This window comes from Capsicum annuum, chromosome 8, assembly GCF_002878395.1.
Source record: "Capsicum annuum cultivar UCD-10X-F1 chromosome 8, UCD10Xv1.1, whole genome shotgun sequence".
Lineage (NCBI taxonomy): Eukaryota > Viridiplantae > Streptophyta > Magnoliopsida > Solanales > Solanaceae > Capsicum > Capsicum annuum.
The window spans coordinates 125,625,695-125,649,560 of NC_061118.1; the positions used below are offsets into that span (position 1 = coordinate 125,625,695).

General features: G+C 31.4%; 1 protein-coding gene and 1 long non-coding RNA gene across 10 annotated transcripts; one reads left to right on the forward strand and one right to left on the reverse strand.

The window, feature by feature from the left end:
- Window positions 1-1,101: 1,101 nt before the first annotated feature.
- LOC107838814 (KH domain-containing protein At4g18375) lies at window positions 1,102-6,843 on the reverse strand. 8 transcript variants are annotated; one of them, XM_047395827.1, is made up of 9 exons: window positions 6,741-6,843; window positions 5,346-5,935; window positions 5,000-5,171; window positions 4,677-4,912; window positions 3,834-4,073; window positions 3,474-3,740; window positions 2,411-2,466; window positions 2,222-2,318; window positions 1,102-1,574 (listed from the first exon to the last, which is right to left on the reverse strand). In XM_047395827.1, the coding sequence occupies exons 2-9, from the start codon at window positions 5,922-5,924 to the stop codon at window positions 1,443-1,445; spliced, it is 1,779 nt and encodes a 592-aa protein (XP_047251783.1). In that variant the 5' UTR covers window positions 5,925-5,935; window positions 6,741-6,843; the 3' UTR covers window positions 1,102-1,442. The 8 variants fall into 8 exon arrangements, with proteins under 8 accessions (XP_047251783.1, XP_016537506.1, XP_047251782.1 ...); XM_016682020.2 differs by having other exon boundaries at window positions 5,346-5,979; window positions 6,741-6,805; XM_047395826.1 differs by having other exon boundaries at window positions 6,628-6,787.
- A 12,945-nt stretch (window positions 6,844-19,788) lies between these two features.
- Window positions 19,789-23,080, forward strand: LOC107879609. Of its 2 annotated transcripts, XR_001677006.2 has the most exons (4): window positions 19,789-19,952; window positions 20,024-20,149; window positions 21,911-21,984; window positions 22,793-23,080. It is a non-coding gene; the product is annotated as an uncharacterized LOC107879609 (long non-coding RNA). The 2 variants fall into 2 exon arrangements; XR_001677007.2 differs by lacking the exon at window positions 21,911-21,984 and having other exon boundaries at window positions 19,791-19,952.
- Window positions 23,081-23,866: the final 786 nt, after the last annotated feature.

A 23,866-nucleotide genomic window follows, 5' to 3' on the forward strand; every position in this document is an offset into this window, starting at 1 on the left:
GTCATTTAAATATGATCAGAGATACGTTTCCAGTGAACCATAAGTGTGAGATTTAAGGGAACTCTAAAATGAAGTGTGAAAGGAAACTCTAAAAGGCCGTGGAACACAATTTTTAGTAGTATAGAAGGCACGAATAGAGCGGAAGGGATACAGGATTCATATTAGCTAACGCTTGCCAAGAATACTTGGTGGACTATTGACAGATTGGAAATATTAAACAAGCAAGATGCTATAAAACTCACGTCTTATACTAAGGACTCAATGACCTTCACCAAGAAAAGATGAGATGACAAAGCATAAATAAGTGAAAAGATGTGCAGAAGTGTCTTTTCCCCTTCCTTAACTAGGCTAGAGAGAGCCTACTGATGAAGGATTTAGACAGGAAAAGTCCAAAGACTTGGGAATTTTTTTCTGAGTACTTAGATAATTTTGAGTTGTAATTAAATAAAACAATGCAAGAGGTGGCAGATCATTATTATGCGCACAGAATAGTCACAAGGCAATCAATAAGAAAATTGAACAAATTGTTTGCCTTTTCACTTATATTTCTCTATTCTTAAATTTAATTATGGTTTTACTCTTCCGCATCAAAGATCTAAAAGGCTGTCAAGAGTGAAATGGATTTGTATTCCCTTTTCTTTTTCAGTAAAGTGAATAGATGAACTGAAAGATATCGAAAATAGATGCAAGATAGCTAAAGACAAAAAGGACAGCATCAAATTAGATAGAAACACATACTCAATGAGATATCTTGGAAGCAATTGGCACTGGAAACTGCAGAACTATGACTATGTGGAGCAGCAAAAGCTTTAACCCAAGCTAAGCACAAGAAATTTTCCTTCTTTAGAGGATCTTGAGAATTTGGAGATGCTCACTTGTTATTATGATATACCTAGTAGTGCTCATGCACACAGTAGAGATTTATCCGAACTCACAGGATGAGCACATGAGCCATGCGTCGTCATATCAGCAAGACATGATCTTACTGAAGAAGCTGAGAGCAAAGAGGAATCAGCAACAAGATACTGAAATCCATGTAACATGAGCTTGACAGCTGATAAAAGTTAAAGTTCCGTTTAAAGTTAAAAGGGCATGGGAAAGTAGGAGAAAGTTGGAAGCCACATTCATCAAATGATAAGAACTGATGACAGACCATCAAAGGAAAGATAACTTCCTACGAAGTTCTAACCAGAGCAGATGAAAAGAGCCTATCAGGCAACATGGCTGAACCTATATAGGCAGAAAACAGAACAAGCGGTCCAACTTTATGAATTCTTTGCAAACGTTCCTACAGAGAAGAAGTTTAGTACGCCTATGCCAAATGACACCCTCTCCAGCACGAGAACCTACCATATCCTAGAGAGGAACTTCTGAAGAACGAACCTCGACATTTAGTCAGGGTCGCACCTTCACCTTCAGAAAGGAGATGTGTCCTTATTGCTTCAAGTCGCCATTATGAATGCCTGAATCAAGTTTTCAGCAGCACGCTTCTGTTCCTGTGTACCAGATATTATAGCAATTTGATCACCTCGAGAAGATTTGGAATCGATTATATCCACGGCTGCTCCAGATATCTGCAAGAGGATCTATGGCTTTAAGAAAGTAACCAACCATATCAAAGTAGTCATAAGATACCAGGACTTGCAATGCAAGTAATACCTACGACAACAAGATAAAGAAACTAGTATCTAACATTCGATATGAAAGTATTCATGCATAGTGGCATGCAAGGAGATGTGTAGTGCACATTCACATGTACAAAACAAAAAGATCCATTTGTTATCTATTCTTTGGGTTGAGTAGGCTGAACATAAGAAGTTGCTAGGCAGAAGTGTCACTGGTAACACCAGCAACAATAACAACATACCCAGTGCAATCCCACATACCGGGTCTGGGGAGAGTGTTGCATACGCAGCCTTACCCCTGCCTTGTGAAGGTAGAGAGGCTGTTTCCGATAGTCCCTCGGCTCAAGTAAAGCATATCAAATCAGTAAGAAAAGGAAATATGGTAGTGATGAAACCATATAAAAAATAAAGAAGAAACAACACCGCCTTGACCAAAGTGTAAATGCCACATCAAGAATAGTAGAGATGCAGGATGAAGCTAGTGTTTGAAATTCAAAGCCTGTATCATTTCAACAACCATGAAATTATAACACAAAGGGAGATAAGTGACGGGCATAAAAAATCAAGTTATAAACAGGGCTCAAGAAGCTACTAACCTTACGGATATTGTCAATGTTTGAGCCACCTTTACCCACAACTTTACCAACCGCATGTCCTGGGATAACCATCTCTATAGCTGAGGGTGGAGGCAATCTGCTCAAAGACATAATACGGCTCAGAATAAATGGCATAATGATTTGGCAAGAGGGGAAGTACAAATTAATTCACCAGCATAAAGTACTTACGCGCCATATAACTTTGAGGAATATGAAGAGAATGTTCCATAGCCATCGTCCCCCATCTTTCCACATAAAAAGCAGTGTAAGTAACATCCAGGAACAGTGAAAGTTAAAAGACCAACGATAAAGAAAAGCATTCAGCAAGAAGCGGATTCCATGGCACCATGAAGCGGACAAAGATTTAGAAAATAGAGTCATGAACTTCACTACTAGTAAATCCATGAAGATTGCAAGATACACATCAACAGTGATTGGAACGTTCATTATGTTGAACATGAAATGCAGCAAAAATCAGGTGTATAAACAAGGGCGGAGCCACCTTATGGTTGGGGGTTCACACGAACCCCCTTCGGCGGAAAATTATACTATTTATACATGGTTAAACTTATTTTTTATGTATATATAATTGATGTTAAACCCCCTTCGGCTAGTTCGTGTGCCTACTACTTTCAATTTTGAACCCTCTTGGTGAAAATTCTGGCTCAGCCAGTGTGTAAATGCCACACCCGATCAACTATGCATGTATATGACTTCAGCATATTCGTAAAACAACCTCATTATGAGATTAACATCTCCATTAGTTAGACTAATTCATATGAATGGAGAAGAAAGATAGGTCCACCCAAAAGACATTAATGTACAGTTTCAAAAAAGGAATGACATTAATGTAACTTCTCCATATCTACCTAACTTTAAAGTAATTGATAATAAAAGAGGGACCAGAGGATAACATGTTTTCCGGACTATTCATTACTCTCAACATCTCTCCTATGCCAAAGCGAGATACTGTAATCTGCATATCTTCATCAAGAAAAGTTTAGATATTCACAAGCTCCAAATACTTTATTTCTTGAATCACCTTATAACAGCTATTTCATTAAAAAAAAATATGCGTGGGTGTGGGTGTGGGTGTGGGTGTGGGTGTGGGTGTGGGTGTGGGTGTGGGTGTGCGGGGAGGACAAGTAACATAAGATGCAGTTTACAAGGCTGAAATTTTTTATTAAAGTAGACAGATACACAACAGCATGGAAATCAAACTTTCTGGCATGTAGGGAAGGCAGAAGTGTACCGAGAGCGACTCATGACCATATCGACTGCCCGAAGAACGCATTCCAACACCATTCCCAGTTTCAACCCTATGTTCATAGCTCAAAGGAGCAGCTGGAGAAACATTGGGCAACACTGGAGCGAACGAAAAACCAGTACCACCCGAGCGTAAAGAATCAGCCCCTGCAGATGGATTAAGATTACCTTCACGGCCTTTTACAACATCGTCTCTGAGCCTCAGTACAATCTGGATAAGGGCATCCCTCACACTACTAACTTCCCCAGAGACCTACATGTTTTAAAGATGGCTCAACCACTTGAGGAAATATAATGATAAGTAACTAAAAGACAGCTCAATAATTAACTATTATGAAAGACAAACCTCAACAAGTTCATCATTTGAATCCGCACACTTGGGCTTCTCGCCTTTTGAGATACGTACATCAGCTTTAGTTCTCTTCCGGATTTCATTGACGATTGAACCACCTTTCCCAATGATGCATCCAATAATCTTTGACGGAACAAGTAGACGAAAAGTTACAGTATCCTCATCTTCATCATTTATTTTCCCTTGCAGCAGCAGTACAGCTTCAACTGCCATGGATTTAAGATCATCCACTGACTACAGAAAACCAAATACTGAATATTGTTAATACATGGAATACAAGAGTGGAGATGAAACTATTGTTATATAAAGTTAACTGCAAAAGCGAAAAAAAAAGCCTATTAATAATGTTTCTTGCATCAAATAAAATAAAATATATACCACCCTGTTCCTGAGCAATCTAAGGTACATATTTACCAACTGGAACACACGTTACAGGTCTATCATGTAAAAGCCTCAAAGATCAGAAATGGGAGTAAAAGCACATAATCTTCTTATTCCTTCTAGTAAGGAAAAAAAAGAGATGTAAATCCGTCACCAATGCTTATTGTGTAAAAGTTTGTTTCACAATGATCAAAGAGAAGAAAAGCACTGGCAAACTAGGTTGCTCGCACTCTTCAAAAATGTCGGCGGATGCTTGTCGGATTCTCCAAAAGTAGTGTATTTTTGGAGAATCCGGCATAGGTGCAGCATCAAAAGTGAAGAGTCTGCTCAACTTAGCTGGCAAATATGACAGGAGAGGTAAGCAATGCAGTACACTTCCACAAAAAGAAAGAAGACTGCTAAAAGGCCAAAATTCACCAACTCGGGGACTAAAGAATTCTGAAGAGAAAGCAATACCTCAGTGGAAATGACTGTGATAATGCACTGATCACGATCAGCTTTGGCATCACAAACCTCGATACGAGCACCACTTGCTTGCCTTACACTTTTAATCGAAGCTCCTCCTTTGCCAATAACACGCCCAATATTGTTAGTAGGGCACAGCACTCTAATAGTCAATTCCTCGGTTTGAGAGGCACCGCTGTAACCAGAAACCATGGGAAGAGCAGAAGAATAAATAGGCCATGTGTTTCCTGCATCCACATAACCTGGAAGCTCTGGGATATGTGTGGTACCCAAAACAGATGGAACAGATCGAGATGGCATAATAGGATCCATACTTGGATAAATACCAGCTGCTGGATATATGGGAACATCTGAAGGAATAATAATACTTGGACGAACTTCAGGAACATTGGTAGTAAGAGGAATTTCTTCCTTCGGTGTGAACTTGTACATGATTGCAGAAACAGCAAAGAGTGCTCTCCTTACACATTCTGGGTCACCAGTTATCTGAGTTAAGTAAGAAACTGTCAGCTCATGCATAAATTACAAAAATTGACTCAAAACAACAAAAATTCAAGAAATATTTTCCTGATAGAGGCAGAATGTAAAGTTACAAGCTTCGCGCGACACACTAACACTACTTAAGTATCGATGAATACTTTAAAAAAAAAAAAAACTAACCAGAACAAAGTTATCAAACTCGAGTGCACAGGAATGTGCTGGATCACTAGCATCTCTGGGAACTACTTTAACATTTGCCCTCATCTTGCTTCTCAACTTCTTTATGGTGGTACCAGATTTACCAATGATATTAGCAGATTGACTAGAAGGAACAAGAAGCTGGCACTCCTCTTTATCCTTCCGTTTCTTATCAGATTCTCCAATTGCAGCCAAAGCATTTGCAATTGCCGTATAAACCTTAAGAAGGGCATCCTGAGCCGTGCAAAGAGGTTTTCTCTCACTGAAATCCTCATCAATCTCAACCTCTTCCTTTTCCTTTACATAGCAATAAATAATTATAACTCTATCCTTCGCACCTGGAAATGGATCCACCACCTTGACCTTTGCCTTCGTTTCCGATCTAATCGAATTTATAACCTTCCCATTCTTTCCAATAACACTGCCAATCACATTATTTGGGCATAGAATTCGGTAAACTACTAGCTCGTCATCGCCTTTCTCATCTCTCTCCGCTGTCTTCCTCTTCTGGTTCTTGTTATCCCCGTCATCCCTACGTGATCTTTTTCCAGTCTCACCCATAAGAATTACCCCTAGATGCACCATAAAAAGTTGATAAACCTGATTATACACATTCCTTGTAAACAAAAAAAATTGAAAAAAATGAAGGAAAAAAAATAAAATTTTCAGAAATTATTCCATCTTATCCTCAGCAACTAAGCACATGATAATAAATACAAAATTTACAATTGAATAAAACTAAACCCAGAAAACAAAATAATTAAATTGTAATTAGTCTGAAAATTAAACAAACAAAGAGGCAAAAAGCAACATATGATAAAAGGATTTAAAAAAATAAAGAAAAGCACCATGATCTACAGTATGAAAAAATTATTATTTATATTAAAAAAAAATGGACTGCTAAAAGTTAATAAACATAATTATACACATTTTTGATAAACGAAAAAAAAATGAACAAACAGCTCAGGTACAAAAAAAATCAAATTTTCTGAATGTTTTCCCTCCCCTCAGTAAATAAACACATTAAATTAAAAGCAAAATTTACAATTAAATTAAAACTGGACCCAGAAATATAAATAATTAAATTGTAATTATTCTGAAAATTAAACAAAGGTAAAATCAACATATGATAAAATTATGATAAGAAGATCAAAAAAAAGAACAAAAACACCATAATCCATAATCTAGAGTCTGATAAAATTAATTTTTTTAATTAAAAAAGAAGACCAAACAAAATTAACTACGGATCATAAAGAATATGTACCTAAATTGGATTATGAAGAAAGAGTTAACAAAATTGATGTCAGCAAGAAGTGAGATGGGGGTTTTGGACGGTGGGAAAGGGGGGAGGGAGAAGAGAAGATGAAAGCTGCGCACCTGTTAGGAGTTGAGGTTACTCTGATTTTTAGGGTTTTTAGTTTTTCTGATAACTTAGCGGTTGACAAGATAACATTATACTCACTCCGTTTCATTTTACCCATCCCAAATCTTCTAATACAATATTCCATACAATTTTTTTTTTCATATTTTATTCTTTATATTAATTACTTTTTTATTAAATTAAAATGTAAACATCTAATAAACTATTATGATAAACTAGTCATATTATTTATTATTTTTCTTAATAACTATGGCATTCCAATTTAGAATGAGTAAAATAGGACGGACAAAGTATATCTCTATCTCTATCTATAATATATTAAAAGTGTAAACGTGAAAGTCTTAGAAATATTGATTGAATTTTTTACCTTCATTAAAAGTTATTGTTTTAGGCAAAATTATCTTTTTACTATTTTTTAATATTTAAAAAATTAAAAATTAATTAAATATTTTTATGATAAAATCTTTTCTTATTAGTTATTTTCCTAAAAGAAGTTGATTTTGTTTTTATTTTTGGCGCATCACTATTTCCGGGAAAGGGTGGTTGACTTAAAAAAATAAAATATTTTTTTTTGTTTTTAGTACGTGATGTCTTCAAAAATAAAGAAAACAATTAAAACTTTTTCTAAAATATATGAAAACAATTAAAACTTTGCCTAAAATATATGAAAATATAAAAATCCTATTGAAATATTACGCTTAATCTAACATACTCCTAATTGTACTTGACCTTTGCTTCTTTTTGTTTTCTTTTGGTATTTAAATTATACTCAAAAATGTAACAAATACAATCAATTTAGAAAAGGATCGAGAATTATTTCATTTAACTTTTTAATAGCTTCCCAAAAAACTTTTTAATGATATTTGAGAATTTTTATTTAATTTATGTTTATATATATTTTGGTGTGTTGGTGGCATAAATATTTTTATAGCTACTATTTCGATGCGGCCTATAATAGTTTTATCAATTTTAGGTTTGTGTTCTAAATGAGTGTTCGGAAGGATTTTGAGAAATTTTTATATGAATGTTTGTTTTAATCGTATTGTTCTAATATCTCAATTATCATATTCTTTTGTTGTAGTTTCTGTTTAATGATAACTAATACTTTTTCATTAGTTTAAGAATTCTGAATCAATTAAATTTGATTATAAGAAGATTTGAAAAATTTAAAAATAAATATAAACATGTTAGATAAGAGAAGTTGAATAAGTACCAAATTTTTAAAAGTTTTACATAATAAGAATATAATCAATGATTTTGTAAAGATTTGATTTTAAAAATTAGAAAAGATTTTAAGTATAGGAAAAAATAATTGTACCACAATTATGGTTCAAATTGATGCGTTTGTCCACTGCATAACAAATACAAAAGTGATAATCCGTCAATCACTTAAACTTATGGTCAAATATATATGTATGTACACTAAAATTTATGTTTACTTTATTATATTAAAGTTTGAAGGATCTTAGGAAAGTGACTTGAACGTTTTGTACTTCATTAAAAATCTCCGTAATAGATAAAATCATTTAACTTTAAATAATCGAATGTTACATGTGCGAGGCACGTGCGGTCAAACTAGTTATCTTAAAAGTGTCAAGCGTCTTATAAAGCACATTTGAACTTTTTACCTTTTATTAAAATTCTTTGCTACAAAATCGTCTTTTTCACAATTTTTTTCTAATATTTAAGAGTTAAAAACTAATAAAATATATTTATAATAAAAATTTTCCATATTAGAAGATATTAAAATTAATGACAATTAATATTTTTTCATTAATTTAAGAATTGTAGATCAATTAAAAAACAAAAACCTTTAATAATTATACATAAATACTAATTTATTTTAAACCCTTATACTCTAATACTATATTTAAAGAAAAATCCAAAAGAAATTCCCTTACATTCCCAAAGTATTGCCGTTTTCTGATAAAATTTCCTTATAAATCCTTTTCCTATTTTTCTACTACCTTATAAGTATTTTTGAATTTTAATAAAGGACTTATTATAAGTTAAATAGGAGTCCAAAAATTATTTATTTATTATTTTAGAAATTATTAAAACTCCTATATTCCTCAAATAAAATTCTAATTATATATAAATGCTAATATATATTACAAAACTTATAATACTCAAAAAGGCAAAAATGTGTAAAGCCAAAAAGGTAAAAACGTACCTTTTTTCTTTTACTTTCTTTATTTTTTTAGTTCTAAATTCAATGGTATTTTCGTAAAATTATAATTATACATAAACACTAACAAATTAGTTAAAATCCTTATTTTATTTAAGTAACAAATCATAATATTTAACACTCCTAAATTAATTAGAATTTTACCTTATATCTATATTTGTAATCTAGATCTATATCTATATCTATAATCTATATCTATTTATATCTATAATCTATATCTATAATCTATCTACAATATATTAAAAGTGTGAAGACATTAGAAAAGTGATTCAAATTTTTTGTCCTTTATTAAAAAACTCTTCTTTAGACAAAGTTGTCTTTTCACTATATTTTTTTAATTTATTATTTAATTATTTTTTACTATATTAACTAGACATCCTAAAATATATGGGACTCCTAAAATATATGGTCGGAGAATTTATTAATATTTTTCTTTTTATTAGACTTCCTAAATATATATGGTAGGAGAATTAATTAATATTTTTTTCTATTATTTAATTAGAAAAATACTCCTAAAATATAACTCTATTAAGGAAATACTTCTATAAATATTAAAATGTACGTTAAACTAGAGAACAAACCAGTTTATCTATTGGGAGAATATGATTGATGCTCGTCTAACTTTATTCGATTGCATGTCTAGATTGGTGGATGCTTGATTCGGTTGGCTTTGAAGAATTTCTTGTGTAAAGGTTAGGTTTAATTGTATTGTTTTAATATCTTTATTACCTTATTGTTTTACTTTAATTTACAGATACTAGATGAATGCGGGTCGACTTAAAAAAAAAACTAGGTAAAAGTCAGGTTTAATTGTATTATCGTAATATCTCTATTAGTTTGTTGTTTTGTGGTAATTTTCAATTCGTAGATGAATCTCGATCGGCTTTGAGAATTTTTTGTGTGTAAAATTTAAGTTTAATTGTATTGTTTTGATTTCACTTTTATCGTATTATTTGTTGCAGTTTATAGGTGATAGATAAATGTTGGTCGGCTTTGAGGAATTTTTTATGTAAAGGTTAGGTTTAATTGTATTATTTTGATATCTCTATTATCGTATTATTTTGTTATTTTTTATAGGTGGTAGATAGGTATCGGACGACTTTTAAAAAAATTTTGTGTGTAAAGATTAGATTTAATTATATTATTTTGATATCTCTATCATTGTATTATTTTGTTGTAATTTACAGATGGTAGATGAATGTCGATCGACTTTTAAAAAAGAAATTGGTAAAAGTTAGGTTTAATAAATAAATTCTCCAATCTTTACATACTCAAAAGATATTAAATCTAATTATTATATTGATCTTTATATTTAAATAAATATCCTATTTAATGTAATGTTTGAACTCATTAAAGTAAGGTACACGCGCAAGGCGCGTGCACCTAAACTAGTATATATATATATATATATATAACAGGGTGTGCAAGCAAAATTTTTATTCACTTAATTAGTGAAATAACTCCCATCATACTATAACAGGGTATGCGAGCGGAATTTTTATTCACTTAATTAGTGAAATAACTCTCATCATACCAATAGTATGAATCATAATCACTATCCATATATGAATAGTCATAAATAGACCATTATTCTTAGACAAGATGATCTATAATTTTTTCAAAAAAAAATTCTTGTAAATCTTTATTTAATTTTATCATCTTTAAAATAGTGATTAAAGTTTTTTCATCTAAGAAAATTGTATAAGAACTCATTATGCAGTACAAAGAACAAATTTTTTTATCAAAACCTTGTAACTTTGACATCGATAAACCTGTGTGTTTTTTAGATCATTAACTCTGTCCAGAGCGTCAAATAATTTTATTTTTAATCTGTTGATTTCAGAATTATTTCAAGTATTTTTTAAGCGATAAATTTTTTGATTGTATTTTCGTAACTTTGTTATATCTTTGTTAAGAGTTTTTATAATTGTTTTGGATTTCCAAAACCTTCTTCTAAGTTTCTTTAGTTATGGTTGTACCACTCTCATGATGATAAGTGTAAACAATTCATAATTTAATCCTATAGGTACTTAGTAACATATAATATGTTTCTTATGTTAATATCTTCTTGAAATGATAGAGTTTAGGTATATACCTTTCGACTTTCTTTCTATATTAGTTGTATCAACACCACAGTGTTTTTCCTTCCGGCGATAAAGAACTATTTAGCCTATTGTGACTCACTGTCTCAGGCTATTGTGTCGTCCTTTCTCCGTCGAGGCTGAAGATCGCAACCTTCATTTATCACCAACATATAAAAATGACAAAAGATATATAAAACAAACTTTTTATTTCATGAAGATATTACAACATAGGAAAAATCTTTAATCAGATCTTCCTTATACTCTTACACAAACTATTTGTTACTTTTTACTTGCGGAAAAAGTGTTTCTCACTCACTCATATAGAAGATACCTAGCATTTTCTAAGAAAGAGATATTCAGAGAAATGTAGTCTATCTTCTACGAGTTTCTATCTCTCCTTTTATAGATACAAGGAGGGGTAGAATTACAATATTTATTTTTATCAGGGTCATCCCTTTAAAAGTCTTTATTTTTTATCCAGTCCCTTGTCAGGATAAGAGATAAGATTTTTCTCTTTTCTGATTGTCCGCTTTTGGTCCGTGGGGTCTTCTTTATCATTTTGTCATATGGTGCTGACAATTTTGTTGACGTAAATGTTTACGTCTTTTCTTTCACTGGATTCTCTTTTACAACTGTAAATTATATTTCTTCAGACATTGATGAGTTTTCTCCATCATTTCTTCTAAGATGTTCATGTTCTAGGAGCTTACATGCCATGGTCCAGGTTTCTGGAGTAACTGGAAATTGGTGTGTTTCGAACTCAGCGATTTTGTCCCTTAAGACTACTGATTTCGATTTTCCTTTGGTCATTAAAATCCAATTTGTATCTCTGTTGAGGACTTTTTAATTTTCTTCGTATTTGTTTTTAAGGGTGTTATACACTGCTTTCATCCTTAAAGCTCGTCTGGTTTGGATCCATTTGTTATTAAAATAGGGGATCATTTTATCAACTCCTGTCGCGTTGTTATTAAAGTCTCTTAATTTTTCCACCGTTATATAGTTAAACGTGGGGAAATATAGTTGATCATTTTGAGATTTCATTGCAATGCTATAGAAGCTACAATAGACCGCTTCCTCTTCGGTATAGTTTCTGATTGAACTGGTTAGATGTATCGACAGTCCTTCTAATTCAGATAAATCTGGTTAAGAATAAACTCGGTCTAAGTAACCAAGTTCAAATAATTTGGCTGTGAAACCAGCTGATCCTCCTGGGAAGATAGAAATCCTTTGGATATAAACTTTTTGTTTAGATGACTCCGAAAGTTTCTCCACAGGTTTCTGGTAGATTGTAAATTTGCTTTGTAAATGTCAGATATTCTTCCTCTTTCAAATGTACTTTTCCTACCTGAAAAGAAGCAAACTTATTTCCTGAAGAGAAGTTCATTTTTTTTTCCTGATTTCTTAGAGGTTATTTCAGTTTTTATTGATTTTATTACTTCAGAGAATTTTCTCTGTGTTTGCGCTAGGCTTTTTGCTTTGTCCGAAGACTCGGGCATCGGCATATCCGAGCTTACTGTCTAGATGTTTTTGGCACTAGGTGCTAGTGGGACATCTACTGCCACTTTGTTAGGGATAACTTGTCATCCCTTTAGTCTGGTTTCTAGATGCTCGCATAGGAGTTGGAATTCCTCCATGTTTATAGCTTGATCAGTGTTAAGCTACTCAATTCAAATTGTAATTTTTTTTTCCTTTTCAGACAAGGTTACAAGTTTGTCTCGAATTTCGAATAACATGTTGCTTTTTTCATTTATGGTATCGTCAATGTTATTCATTTTCTGTCATATTCTGTTGATCAGTACTTGAGTTCTATCGTCCGTGTTGGACGTTTCTTGACTATTCATATGTGGATAGTGATGATGATCCATACTATTGGTTTGATGATGGTTATTTCACTGATTAAGTGAATAAAAATTCCGTTCGCACACCCTGTTTTCGAACAGCTTCATTTTATTGGTATCAGAGCCAAGTAGCTAAAATAACCTAGTTATTAATATTGATTAAATCTCAATATGAGAAGACCATATAAAAACATACAGGCTTTCAGAGAAGTCAAAAGAGCTCTAAATAGCAACTATTTAAAATATAAAAGATTAAATGAAACACGAGAAAAATCCTCACATGTTAGATCATCTAATTACTGTGATATCTAATTTAGAAGCAAAATTAATAGAACACTTAAAATCTAGAAGAATTGGGGTTATACTACCTAATTATAACAAGATTAGGTTTAAACCACCTAAATATAGCCTATCCAATGGATAAAGAAAAATCTTTAAAATTATTGCCGGTATTAAAGCAAGAGCCTAATATTCGAAGAGAACGTTATGCTTATAACTCGTTCATAGGAGTTTGCAAAAAATCTTTGTTTTACCAAAAGAAAATTATTTTTTAGTTAGAACAAGAAATTTGTCATCTAGAATATAAACTAGAATACACTTTGTTTAATAAGTAGTAAAGAAATCTTAAAAAAACTAAATGATCTCCTAGATATGCAAAGGCATATAGTCCTTAAAATAAATCTGATAGAAGAAGAAATTAAAACCCTTAAGGATAGCACACCAGCAAAAATAAATAATTTTATTGAAAAAGCTAACACTTTTAATAAAGAATTAGGAAAACGAATTAGGGATGAAATCTTTATTCTAAGAATTTCCAACAAAGGAATCTATCAGAAAGAAAGTCTTGATGAAAAAATTATATCTAATTTTCTCAAAAAAAAAGACAAAGAGCAGAACTCGAAAAACTAGAAGAAATCTCAAAAATTTCTAAAGATAAAAATATAGGAGAAGCCTCAACCTCTTAAACCAAAATAGAAGATCTTACAAAAATAAAGGAATATGAATAAATTAGACGAACTAGTCTATGCTCTAGAAGAACTTGATCTTAATGATCAAAACTACCGTGTTCACACGAACCACGGGGATACAGGAGGACCCCAAGGAAACTTTAGAGATCCTAAAGAAGAAGGAAGCTCGTTCGGCGAGCCAGTACCAAGGAGTAACTTCCTACATAAATCTAAGAAATGGAAAGACTATAATAGTCACTACCATATAAATTTTAAAGCTAAATTTATGCCAAACAGACTCCCAGTAGGAGACGCTGGATCTACCCAGTTTTTGGATTTAGATTGTAAAAGAGAACCTGGAGAATTTCTAGATTTATGGGCTAAGAACTTAGAACTATTTTTTATCCTAGGGAAAGGAAGCAATTATACCAGTGATGAAAAATACTTAATAGCCACAAGCACCTTTACTGGAAAGGTAGACAATTGGTTTAGAAGAATATCAGAAGAAGCTAAAAAAGTATTCAAAATACAAGCCATAGAACATTTTGACAAATCAACTCGTACAGGAATAGATCACATAGTGAGATTCGTAAGAGTTGAATTTTTAGGAAGCCAAAGAGATATATCTAAAGGAAAAGAAAAGCAAAGATTGCTAGCCGCAGAATGACTAGAAAAACTTCAAATTTATAAAATGAAGTATATTCAAGAATATACTTGCAAATTTGAAACATACTATTACCAGTTATTTGATAGTAGTAAAAACATAACTCCATACGTAGAAAAACACTATCAAAAGCTACCAGGATATTGGGCTAGCTATTTTAGAGAAGAATATGCGAAAGAAGATCAAACGCATGACTCTCTAGGAAATAGGATTTCCTTCCTTAACCAAAGACTTAGCCAGCTTTGTATGTTACATAATATGCAAAGAAAAGCTAAAAGAATTGGTACTCAAATCTACTGTGAAGACACAGAGGCAACATCTCAATGGTGATGTCATAAAAGAAATTCTTTAAAAATAAAAAGAAAAAAAAAACAAAGGATTAATTAAAAGAAAAAACATGTCCAAGAAAAATTATGTACCTAGAAAAAGGTACTTTAAAAAATGAAGAAATTTCAAGAAGAAATCAACTAATAAATGCAAGTGCAATAACTGTGGAGAATAAGGTCACAAAAGTTATGAATGTAACAAGAAAAAAGTAAAAACATCTAAAATAGATAGAGAAGAAATTGAGTCAGACTTAGAGTCAGTTTCGTCTATTAAAAGTGAAGACTTTTATATAGAACTCTATGAAGAGTTTTCAGAATCTAGTACGGATTTAGAAGAATAAATCAAGAAATTAAAAACATAGAAGAGACCTCTCAGGTTATAGAGACTGAAAAAGATCAGCGAGGATATGCATTAAAAGCAATATTCGATAGAGAACTACTAAGAAAAATCCAAGGATTAAAATTCAATCTTCAAGCAGAAGATAGCATGCTCAATAGATTACAAAGAACATTTTCAAGAAATAAAATCTCTTATCATGATTATCAAAAGATTGAAAAAGCAATTGAAATCACTCAAACTACTGGGAGACATAAGCTTAATTTATTAACAAAGCCTATGATCGACCAAATTTTAAGAAAAATTCCAGAGAAGAATAGAAAAAGGATGAATTATGTTCACCTAGGAGGAGTCCAAGGTTAAATCCACTTTTAAAGAAGGAATACACTGTCCAATAGTAATTAACTTTTCAGATGAAAGATTTATTAACACTAGAGAAGGGAATTTAGGTATTGTTGAAGGAAATTTGGCTTATACCAAATTATTATTCACCTATTATCTCAAGTATTGTATATCATTTAAAGATGCAAATTTTAACTAAGCTTTAAGTTTGCATTTTCAGGTAAAAAGAAAAGATTTATTTAAACTAGGTAGTCATATTATGAGCTTCTATTATCAAGCTCTATATACGGTTACCAATTCAAACTATGGAAATGCTTATAAAAATAAAAGCCTTGTCGAAATTGACCAAGGATGCACAGGAATAGCTAGAATAGTTGAAGTAGAGATTCAACAATCAAATATTCCTACTGAATATGAAATTCATATGGGAAAAGCTATAGAAATAGGAAACCCCACAACTTCAAACCCAAGACTCTCAATAGAATATAGGAGAAACTCCATACGAAAAGGTAATTCCATGAGATTTAATAGCGAAAGCTCTAACAATGTTACAGAAGTTTCAGGAAGATTCTTTAACGGAAGCGACGGGAACAAGCAAACAATCCTAATGCAGTCAGGATCATCGGCAAATCATGTCAAGGAAAGTATCCTAGACGGATTAGTTAACTTTAAAGGTAAGCCTTATATCTACAAAACGTTTGAAGAAAAGAGTTACGAATGTTCAAAAATGGTAGAATTATCGATACAACTTGGAACAATAAGAATAAGAGTTCCTTGCTATATTAGTAATCATGAAAATGATTACAATACAATTTTAGGAGGAACATTTCTTAATAGCTTGGATCAATACAATATCCAAAAAGAATGAATCCAAATAACCTTAGGAAATGAAACTTGTTTTATTCCTAAAATCTAATGCCTAAAGAAACCTCTTTTAGAGTATCGGTATTGGTAGAATTTACAACCTACGAAACAAAACTGACTTTCTGTTGTCAAATAGATTATGGCTCCGAAGCCAGTTTAGTAAAATCTATTTTAATAAAAAATTGGAATATTAATAATACTAATACCTCTGTTATTGGTACTACAGGTGATAAAGAAAAATTAACACATGAAAAAGAAAATGTAGAGATAATTTTGGGATCTAAAATTTTTTCTATAAAACATGTTTTTACATATGATAAGCTTGAAACTGATTTGTTATTAGGAAATGATTTTATACAATAGTTTCAAAATTATCATCAAACAATATACATGGTCAGTTTTAAATCCCCATGTAATCAATTTATAAAAATTCCAAGGAAACCCAACCCTTATATTTTGATAAAAGAAAAGGAAATCTTTAAAAAGAAAATTTTAGATACCCCTAAAAACTATTCTTGTAAATGTCTCAACCTAGAGAAAATAAAACAAGACTTACAGGTTTCATATGGAGAAAACCTATTAGAAAAATGAAATAATAACCATGAAAAAACGGTCTTAACTCTTAAAGACCTTAGTATCATCATAAGAGTTAAACCCAATGCTTTATAACGAAGAAGATAAAACTAAATTTAAAATTCAGATACAAGAACTTCTTAATCTCAAATTAATAAGAGAAAGTAGGAGTCCACACAGTAGTCCTACATTTATGGTAAGAAACCACACAGAACAAAAAAGAGGAAAAACTCGAATGGTCATAAACTATAAAGAGCTAAATAAAAATTATGTTTTGGATGGATATTTTATCCCAAATAAAAACAATTTAACTAACCTTGCAAAAGGAAAAAACTATTTTCAAAATTTGATTGCAAAAGTGGATTTTGGCAAATTAAACTTCAGAGGAATCAACCCCTCTAACAACATTTAGCACTCCTAATGGACATTATGAATGGTTAGTAATGCCGTTTGAACTAAAGAATGCACTACAAAATTTTCAAAGAAAGATGGATAGAATATTTTCTGAAAAGAATTTTCTAATCGTCTACGTAGATAATATTTAGTTTGTTCAGAAATCTACCAAGAATACTTGACACATTTGAAAGAATTTTCAAATATTTATGATAAAAATGGAATTGTTCTAAGCCAAAAGAAAGCGGAGATAAGCAAAAATAAAATAGAATTCTTAGGAATGATAACTTCAAAAAATGGAATAGAGTTACAATCTCATATTTCAAAGAAAATAACAGAATTTTCAGATAAACTAACAACAAAACAAGAAATACAAAAATTTCTTGGATGTTTGAATTATGCAGGAGAATTTATTCCGAATCTTGCAAAAAGGAGAAATCTTTTGCAAAAACTCATTCGAAAGTCAAGTAGACTTGGATAGACTAATGAACATACACTTTGTTTTCAAAAATTAAAAGAAGAATGTGCTAGACTATCAAAGCTTAGATTACCAGAACCAGAAGATAATTTTGTTTTACAAACTGATGCTTCTGACTATCATTGGGGAGCATTATTACAAACAGATTTAAAAGAAATTTGTAGATATACTAGTAGAATATTTAACGAAGCTGAAGTTAACTATTACACAAATGAAAAAGAACTATTAGCGGTAATAAAAGGAATACAAAAGTTTTCTACATTTTTATTACCAAAACTATTTGTCGTTAAAACAGACAATACATAAATATCAGAACTGATATTCAATAAACTACCTTATGAACCACAATACAGAAGGCTGCACAGATGGCAGGTATTATTGTGAATTTATACTTTCAAAATTAAAAATGTTAAAGGATCTGACAATATTTTTGCAGAGTTTCTTTCAAGAAACGTCCAATATGGATGATAGAACTCAAGTACTGATCAACAGAACACGACAGAAAATGAATAACATTGACGATGCCATAAATAAAAAAAGTAACATGTTATTCGAAATTTGAGACGAACTTGTAACCTTGTCTGAAAAGGCAAAAAAATTATAATTTGAATTGAGTCGGCTTAACATTGATCAAGCTGAAAACGTGGCAGAATTCAACTCCTATGCAAGTATCTAGAAACCAGACCAAATTGTTGACAAGCCATCCCTAACAAAGTGGTAGGAGATGTCCTACTAGCACCTAGTGCCAAAAATATCTCGATCGTAAGCAACCCGAATATACCGATGGCCGAGTCTTCGGACAAAGCTAAAAGTCGAGCTAATAAAGTGGCAGGAGATGTCCCACTAGCACCTAGTGCCAAAAACATCTCGATAGTAAGCTCGGATATGCCAATGGCTGAGTATTCGGACAAAGCCAAAAGCCGAGCTCAAATACAAAAAATTCTCTACAGTAATAAAATCAGTAAAAACTGAAATAACATCTGAGAAATCAGAAAAAAGAACTAACTTCTCTTCAGGAAATAAGTTTGCTTCTTTTCAGGTAGGAAAAGTACATCCGAAAGAGGAAGAGTATCTGACATTTACAAAGTAGATTTACAATCTACCAGAAACCTGTGGAGAAACTTTTGGAGTCATCGAAACAAAAAGTTTATATCTAAGGATTTCTTTCTTCCAGGAGGATCAGCTGGTTTAACAGCCAAAATATTTGAATTCGGTTACTTAGATCGAGTTTATTCAAAACCAGATTTATCTGAATTAGAAGGACTGTCGATACATCTAACCAGTTCAATCAGAAACTATACCGAAGAGGAAGCAGTCTATTGTAGCTTCTATATCATTGCAATGAAATCTCAAAATGATCAACTATATTTCCCCACGTTTAACTATATAACAGTGGAAAAATTAAGAGACTTTAATATTAACGCGACAGGAGTTGATAAAAAGATCCCCTATTTTAATAAGAAATGGATCCAAACCAGACGAGCTTTAAGGATGAAAGTAGTGTATAACATCCTTAAAAACAAATACGAAGAAAATTATAAAGTCCTTAACAGAGATACAAACTGGATTTTAATGACCAAAGGGAAATCGAAATCAGTAGTCTTAAGGGACAAAATTGCTGAGTTCGAAACACACCAATTTCTAGTTACTCCAAAAACCTGGACCATGGCATGTAAGTTCCTAGAATATGGACATCTTAGAAGAAATGATGGAGAAATCTCATCAAAGTTTGAAGAAATATAATTTATAATTGTAAAAGAGAATCCAATGAAAGAAAAGACGTAAGCATTTACATCAACAAAATTGTCGGCATCAGACGACAAAATGATAAAGAAGACCCCACTTACCAAAAATGGTCAATCAAAAAAGAGAAAAATCTTATCTCTTATCCTGATAAGGGACTAAATAAAAAATAAAGACTTTTAAAGGGATGACCCTGATAAAAACAAATATTGTAATTCTACCATTCCTTGTATCTATAAAGGGAGAGATAGAAACTCGTAGAAGATAGACTACATTTCTATGAATATCTCTTTCTTATAAAATGCTAGGTATCTTCTATATGAGTGAGTGAGAAACACTTTTTCCATAAGTAAAAAGTAACAAATAGCTTGTGTAAGAGTATAAGGAAGATCTGATTAAAGATTTTTCCTATGTTGTAATATCTTCATGAGGTAAAAAGTTTATTTTATATATATTTTGTCATTTTTATATGTTGGTGATAAATGAAGGTTGCGATCTTCAGCCTCGACGAAGGAAGGACGGCACAGTAGCCTGAGACAGTGAGTCACAATAGGCTAAACAGTTCTTCATAGTTGGAAGAAAAAATACTGCGGTGTTGATACAACCAATATAGAAAGAATGTCGAAAGGTATATACCTAAACTCTATCATTTCAAGAAGATATTAACATAAGCAAAATTATCTTCATATCTACTTTATACACTCATACATATTATATGTTACTAAGTACCTATAGGGAATATTAAATTATGAATTGTTCATACTTATCATCATGAGAGTAGTACAACCACAACTAAAGAAACTTAGAAGAAGGTTTTGAGAATCCAAAACAATTATAGAAACTCTTAACAAAGCTATAACAAAGTTACGAAAATACAATCAAAAAATTTATCGCTTAAAAAATACTTCAAATAATTCTGAAATCAATAGATTAAAAATAAAATTATTTGATGCTCTGGACAGAGTTAATGATCTAAAATACACATAGGTTTATCAGTGTCAAAGTTACAAGGTTTTGATAAAGAAATTTGTTCTTTATATTGCCTAATGAGTAATTTTATACAATTTTCTTAGATGAAAAAACTTTAATCACTATTTTAAAGGTGATAAAATTAAATAAAGATTTACAAAAAAAAATTTGGAAAAATTATAGATCATCTTGTCCAAGAACAATGGTCTATTCATGACTATTCATATGTGGATAGTGATGATGATTCATGCTATTAGTATGATGATGGTTATTTCACTGATTATGTGAATAAAAATTCCATTTGCACACACTATTTTCGAACAGCCTCATCTTATATATATATAATAGAGTAAGGTAATATAGATTTTGGTATCCTCACATTGAAATTTATGGTATAAAATCTTGCATGTGGCATTGTTTTGTCATAATTCTCCTCTTAAGATTTTCCCCATAATCTTGCTGATGAAAAGCTTGCTGCCAATTGGATTATGGGAGATATTGCTGCATATATGAAAAATAAAAAAATGACTATCAATGATATTAAACTTACCCCTCAAGAGCTGGGGGGCTCATAGCTTCCATTAAAGACGGGACTATCAGTGGAAAGATTAGGAAGGAGGTAATTACACTTCGGGTGCAGATATAGTATCCAAATTAGTTGTGATTAAAAATCACATTTAATATTTTTCCTATACATGTTCAAGTGGATTTTTGATTTTGCTTATCTTCTCCAGCATTTAGAATATTTTTGTGTGTGTTGAGGTTGAGGTTGGGGTTTGTCCAGTCACAAGTTACCTGCCTATTAGTTTCTCAATTTCGTATCAATTCTCTTCTTTCTTGAATTCATCAGTGGAATTTTGTTGAATAGTTGAATTTTTTACTCAGAGTTACCTCATCAACACCTTTGCGTATGTGAATTTATGATTTTTCCACTTGAATGCAATATTTGGACTACTTGTTCTTTCTGTTTTGATGATCTTCGCATCTGTTAAACTAGAAAGAAGAGTTAGTTGCAGGGCATCTAATAAATTTTCAGGTACCAAATCTAAATATACTAATTTCTTCTCATTATTTGTAATTGTGCTTTACTCAAAAGATTAGATTGTTTCTAGATTTTCTACACATTTGTGGTTATGATTGAATTTCATTATAAGTGACCTAATTATATAACTAAGCCAGGTTCTATTAAGAATAGGTTATTTATACCCCTATAAGATAGGAGCAAGGTCGGAGTATATTCTTACCTTTTCTAAATCAACTTTATGGGATTACACTGAATATGCTATTGTTGTTGTAATTATGAAAATATTCTTATACGTATATCAATGTGCATTGAATGCCATCTTTTAAGATTTGTATCTCTCTGTATGCTTTTCTTTTATATTTCCTTCATGTGTTATCTTTCTGTCAATTTGATTAGGTTTGAAAGAGAATGGACTTGATAAAGAAACACTGGGCGTGAGTAATAGCAAAATATGACACAAATTCTTTCCTGTTAGTACTAAATCACTTTACTACAAACTTTCCTTACCGTTTGTGTTTGTTTCACTGATTTGGTGATTTTAAAATGCTTCTAGTATTTACGCGATACTTGTTCATTTGAGTTGCATTATGTCTTATAGTTGTTGATTACTATATGACAATTTAGATATCATCCACTCTTATGGGTATTGCAGGGTGTTAGTCACTTTAAAAAATCTAGATATACTCTTATCGAGATGAGATTCTCATTATGTGATCTTTTATCATTGCTATTAACTCAACCTACAACGTGTTTTCTTAGATGGAAATACATTAACTGTGAAATAAGAGACTTTAGCATAGGTAAACAATTAGTAGAACCATGTAAACAGAGTTTCATGGTGTTGTTATGAGATTTCTTTTCGTTTGATATATAATTTTCTCTAATGACTCTGATTTTGACCTTTTCTAATTGTCGAAAACAATCGGGTGTTTCTCTTAGCTTTTCTGATTGCTTTGATTTGCAAGTACCTAGAATAACTAAGTTGTTAGATGCATTAGAAAATATGAATGTGATTTCAGTTATAACATTTATATTCAAGTTATTGACATGAAAAGTTGTCAGACCCCATTAATGTGGTTGTTGCGTGGCTGTTGTGTGCAACATTGCTTTGGTTATTTGGTACTTTTGAAGAAACATTACTAATAAAAGGTTAAAAGGATTTTTCCGTTGAAATATGAACTTTTTTTTTTACCGGACAACATGTTTGATTAAGGAGGCAATAAAATGACATGCGCTTTTGTACTTTCATTGGATTAATATATATTTTATTTATGCTAGACTTTTACAATAGCTTGCGGGAAACTCTCGATTTATGAAGCTTCGAGGAGATAATGCAGTAGCGGTGAGACCATAAGGTTGTAACAACTGATGGTCGATATGAAGATGTTTGAAAAAAAATGTCCTATGTTATTTCTTGGCAGCCTGTTAGTATGGGCATTACCGGAACCAGCAATGGTGTCTAGAAATGGAGAAATCAAGGAAAATGCTACAAGTTACCATGGAATAAATAAAATGAAATAGATGGATTACTATTTATATATTCAAGTTCAAATTGTTTGTTATTAAATGCACATAGTTTTATCTCTTCTAGATCTAAACTAACAATTTGAAATTACTTTCGAGTCTATATAATGTATCTTTTCATGTTTGTTATCTATCAATTTTGAACTATACATCATTAATGTGCTTATGAGATAGTAATAGAAAATCATAAAAATCAATTGTCTTTTTACCCAAAGTGTTGGGCCCGTGCACAACACGGGCATCAGTCATCTAGTGTATATAAGAGAGAAAAAAAGGCTTTGGTATCCTCACATTGAAATTTATGGTATAAAAATCTTGCATGTGGCATTTTTTTGTCATAATTCTCCTCTTAAGATTTTTCACATGAATCTTTGTAATTGGTTGAATTTCTTTTTTGTTTTATTAAATTATTTTCTTCTTCATCTTAAAATATTTGTCACATTTCACTTTTGAGGATCAAATTACATGAACTTTAATCAATGTTTTTAAGAAAAAAATATTATTACGTTGATATAATCATTGTAGTTTATGATATTTGTTTTTCATATAGTTTCGAATATCTAATTGCTAATTTTATTGAATTAAATAACACAATTTAGCTCTAAAGTAAGTCAAATTGTCTTTTGAAAAATAAAATGATAGAACTTGAACAACTTTTGAAAAAAATTGTTTAACACTATAGCATAGAGAATATTTAGATTTTGGTAGTCCTCGCTAAGGCTTTTTTGATATTTTAATTTTTTGGTAAAATGAAATTACTACAAATGCTTTTGAAGAGAATTGTTTAACACTATAGCATAGAGAATAGTTAGATTTTGGTAGTCCTCG